This window comes from Odontomachus brunneus, unplaced genomic scaffold (assembly GCF_010583005.1).
Source record: "Odontomachus brunneus isolate Ranch 3 - 2012 unplaced genomic scaffold, Obru_v1 Obru_scaffold_100, whole genome shotgun sequence".
NCBI classification, from domain to species: Eukaryota; Metazoa; Arthropoda; class Insecta; order Hymenoptera; family Formicidae; genus Odontomachus; species Odontomachus brunneus.
Window position 1 is genome coordinate 365,863 of NW_022639550.1, and position 4,917 is coordinate 370,779.

The 4,917-nt window shown below is 42.1% G+C and overlaps 1 protein-coding gene across 1 annotated transcript in view; it reads right to left on the bottom strand.

The window, feature by feature from the left end:
- Positions 1–4,917, bottom strand: part of LOC116848788 (very-long-chain enoyl-CoA reductase) — a 114,240-nt gene that overhangs the window by 13,706 nt on the left and 95,617 nt on the right. Inside the window, exon 3 of the mRNA XM_032825270.1 lies at positions 540–799. Within this exon, the coding sequence (XP_032681161.1) occupies positions 540–799 (260 nt within the window). The remainder of the gene's footprint in view (positions 1–539; positions 800–4,917) is intronic.

Here is a 4,917-nt window from a genome sequence, read left to right on the forward strand (position 1 = left end):
GAGAGAGAGAGAGAGAGAGAGAGAGAGAGAGAGAGAGAGAGAGAGAGAGAGAATCGTCGGGCGCGAGATGAATCCCGGACGCGAATTCGCGAGGGAAATGAGAGGATCTGAGGCTCTATTCTGGGCGCACAGTGAACGTCAAGTATGTCCTTTTAATTCCAAGTTCGTGTACAACGCTGTTTCGCTTTGACAAGTAAAAAGGACACGGAGAAAATATTGTGGAAGGATTACAAGATTTCTGTAATTCTGGACATATTCTGGATATAATAATTGCGACCGATATTATTATGTATTTGCGATTATAAAAGCTAAAGCTTCTTTTACACGTTTAAGAATGTAAGTTATAATTCGTTTAAACGTATTAAATGACGCGACTTAAAACAGTACGAAATATGGACTAATAATACTTGGATTTGCAGTGATGACGTGAGAAAAGAGATTCAAAGGATTAGGAATTCCGCAGATCAAAGGTACGGTCGGCTCGATTCTCTTTCGCGGAGAGTCCCTTCTCCATGGTGATATGCGAGGGTATTACTCACCTCTACTAGAACGCCTTTAAAATTCTGACTCATCGTCACGCTGCCCAATTTCACGCAGAAGTCGCCGATCTCGAAGCGCGGCCCCTTCGATTCGATTTTCGTTTGCTTTTTGCTGGTGTAGATGGTCGGCATTTTCATCATCAGCAGGTCGAACAAGCCGTCTGCTATCAATGGCACCATCTTGTTACCGGACTCGAGGATCGCGAAAACCGAAGCGGGTTGCTCCGAATTGTGCAGCACGTGTACGGTCCTTTGGATACCTGCAAAATCACACGGACGTCCCACGTTTCATTTCTCCTTTCGCACAACTTAAATGCCGAACGGGAGACTTGAACAATGACGAGATACTTCACATCAATCACAGCGATAATTAAAGCCAAAAGCTGAACTTGAAACGAAGAAAGAGTCAAATTAAATAAATATATAATGTTTATGCGTTCTTCAAGACGTTTGGCTGTTATTTGCTTTTCTCTTCCCTTATTTTCTTCCCGTTACAATTATGAGGCAAAGAACGCTTCGACCGAAACGTTCTCGACACGAAATTTTCCCTCGTCCTCGTTCACAGGCGACAATCGACGTGCAACTCCATTTCACATAATTATACACAGACAGCCGAGGGTTGATCCTCGGCAGGCGTTCACTCAGGTTCACGCACAAATGGCGACTAACGCCTCTTCTAATTCGGCTTCTATGCAGCGACGAGGGAAAATTGCAGTCGAAAGGCAATTGCTTGAGCGCACACGCGAGAGAGAACAGAAGAGAAGGCCTTTGGTGGCGTGCGCGGGACTATATCGCGGTCGCGGCGAAAGCCCAATATGCACGTATAACGTCGAGAGAGCGGTAAAGTCGGACGTAACTTAAACTTCAACCCCCGCCGCCACCCCCCCCGCCACCGTCGTCGTCGTCGTCCTCGTCGAAGTTGCAACGCGCGCGGTCGCGCGCCGTCAACTCGCATCGAATCCGTGCGCAACGGCGAGAAAACTAGTCGAGAGATTGTCGTACGAGATCGACGAGAAGGTTGCCGTCGATCTCGGCGAACTCGGTGTCACGCGAATAATCGTGCTTAACCGTCCGCATACAGTCATATTTTTTGGAATGTATAATCTGGATCTGTCAGGCTCAGCACCATCATATAACTTTGTTGAAGATCAATATTTTCGGACACACTTTCTCCTCAAAGATGCGGAAAAGCCCCAGCTATAAGACAGCAGCGCAATAAAATCAGGATCTGCAAACAGATCTTTCGAAAATTTTCAAGATTCCTTTGCGAAAGTTGCACTGAGAGAAGATATTTAACATTTGTAACTATAATCACACAGGAAAATAATTTATATAAACTATATTAATAAATTGGCGAATAAACATTTTTTTATTAAATTCCATTATATAATGTTAGTGAGAATAATCTTGCATGTATTACTATTACCATTTTCGTGTACACTGTAAAAATTGTGTGATGTATTAAATTTAACATTTCATGTGTCCCAAATCATCCACTCTCATTTATATGTAAATTTAACACAAAACAAATGTGATAAAAAGTAACACGCATAATATGGAAAAAATTAACACAAGAATTTAACACTTGAATACGGTCAGAAATTACAGTTTGCGTTAAATTGACATATGTATAATGTTAAATTAACTAAAATAAAATGTTACTTTAACATTTGAGAGAAGTATTAATCTATGGTTTTGATGGAATGAAAACATTAAATTGACATAATCTATGTCTGACTTATTAAATATGTCAATTTAACACAACCTGTGATTCCTAACGGTATTCAAGTGTTAAATTCTTGTGTTAATTTTTTTCATATTACGCGTGTTATTTTTTAACACATTTGTTTTGTGTCAAATTTACACATAAATGAGAGTGGATGATTTGGGATGCATGAAATGTGTTAAATTTAACACGTCAGTGTTTACAGTGTAAGAACAACTAAAAAATATAATTAGGACCAAAGATGATTGGATCAACCACGTTTTTCTTTCGGTGAGCGATTGAATATTTGTTTGAGTTGCAGAGATCCAATATTGCATGAGAATTAATATACGCGAGTAATATCCGGATTAATTATCGGGAATTAGCGTTACGGCTCGATTGCGACTCATCTCGGCGAAATAACGCGACATACGCAGCAACTCGTCGTTGCTTGCGCGGGTTAGGGGGAAAAACGAAAGAGAAGGAAAATCGTGTCAGACTCATGACGATACGCGGTCGCGATATCGCCACGCGTTATTGTTCGCTGTTCATCCTTGCACGAGAAGCAGAAACGCGCGAAAGTTAAAGTAAGTTATAATTTACGACGTGTGAACTCTCCTGAATATTCATAATTCGTCGTCCGCGGCGCGCAGCTCACGCGGCTCGTCCGCACGTAATGGCAGGGCATGCGTTGAGCCCTCTAACGTATGAATAATTTATCCGCCAAATTATAACGCGGCCTTTTAGCGCGCTCATCGAATGACACAATTTTTCATCACGGCGCGAACCACCCGTGGACAGTTTTATGCGCTTTAATTTCGGGTTGCCCGCGGACGTTCTTATCGTCACTCCAGTGATAACTGATCTAAGCTGCCTTCAGCTGCTCGAGGATGTGTCCTCCTGTCGTGTGTCTACAACATCGAGCTCGAGTTGAAACGACGAATGCAATTTTAACGATCGCGACACAGTCGATTATCGTCGATTATCGTCGTTTGCCGTCGATTGCCGTCGAAGTCAACCGGCAAAAACGCGATCCCAGTTCAGCATTAACATTTTACACTCATGCATTACATATGTGATACGAACGATCATCCAGCCGGCGTCGCAAATCCAATATGTGTTTTTTGTGCTAACATGCGAACTGATAGTTAAATCGCGTGTTTGTCTTTATTTTTCCTTCCACTTGGACAAAGACTGATTTAACTATCAGTTAACTTACCAAGAGGTTGAAACAAATAGCTCTAAGACGTGTAAGTTATAATTTACACAATACATTCGAATGAGTACTTGAGTACAGAAGCGTGTAAGAAGAAATTCGGCTAAAATAACACACTTGTATCTGCAGGGCGAGAGCGACGATTCTGTACACGAGGATCTGAGCAGCTTTGCGCGCGTTTCGCATACGTGGCTGCTGCAAAACAGTGAAACGCATACATCTCATTCGCGCCCGAACGGTCGCAGATTACCGAACGACCGGATTATCCCCCGGCTCGATGGTCCCCCTCTTCGCCCGCGCCCTTCGACCACCCACCCGCCCACCCACCTATCCACCCTCGGCTCTGCAATTTGCACCAACGATCGTACGGTCCTGTGACGCGCCGCATGCCGCATACCGCATCGTCTGCATCGCACGTATGCGCCGTTACGCGGATGCACCGCTGCCGCAGGAGCCGCAAGCGGCGCGAAGCCGCCGCCGTCGGCGATCGCGCGAGAAAAACGGAGAAAACAAAAAGACAAGGTGGCGAGAAGGAGGAGAGAATCATCGCACGCAATTATGCGAGACGTGCCGAAAGCGTCGGACACCTCTCTTTTTCTCTTTTGTCCGCGGGGAACAAATGTCTAATAAATAAAACATTTTTTTCGGTAGGTACTAATAACAGATTATTTACATCAATGTAAAGTGTGTTTCGCATGAATAAATGTATATTTTTCTAAAACTTCAACTTTGCGTGAAAGCTATTCCACATTTAAATAAGAGAATCGAAGCGAATGTATTTATTCACCAAATAAATGATAGACTTATATATGACGCAAACTTTGTAGCGCAACTTTAAGTATGTTAAGTGACGAAATTTAGCAACGTTGTGTTCTATATGACTGATCAGATCGCGATTATATTTAGCACATAGAGTGACAAGAAATATGAAAGAAATAATCGTTCGCTCAAAACACAATATGTTATGTTATAACATGAAAATCTAGGTGTGACTTATTGCTACCACAACGAAAGTTTTATATTATCGTATGATGTAAATTTAACAATTAATTTAATAAATATATTTACTTTATAAACATAAAAGAATTTGGATCTCCTGAATATCACCGATTTCTTTAATTGCACAGACGAAAAACAAGTACGAGGGTGGTCTGAAAAGTTTCCGACCTCAACGTGAAGATAGCAGCACTTGTAAATAAAAGCTAGTGAATTTCGTTGTTCATCTGTTGACAGTTACTCACCGAAGTTTCAGCCATTTTGGACTCGCAGTTGTTATGTAACAGTCGTTTGAGTAAGTTGATGTGAGTGTTTTTGTGAAAATGGACAAAATCGAGTATCGAGCTGTCATTAAATATTTGTTTTTGAAAGGCAATACGCCTACGCAAATCAAAGATGAGTTGGATTCTGTGTATGGGGACTCTGCACCATCATTTACGACAGTGAAATTTTGGGCCGCT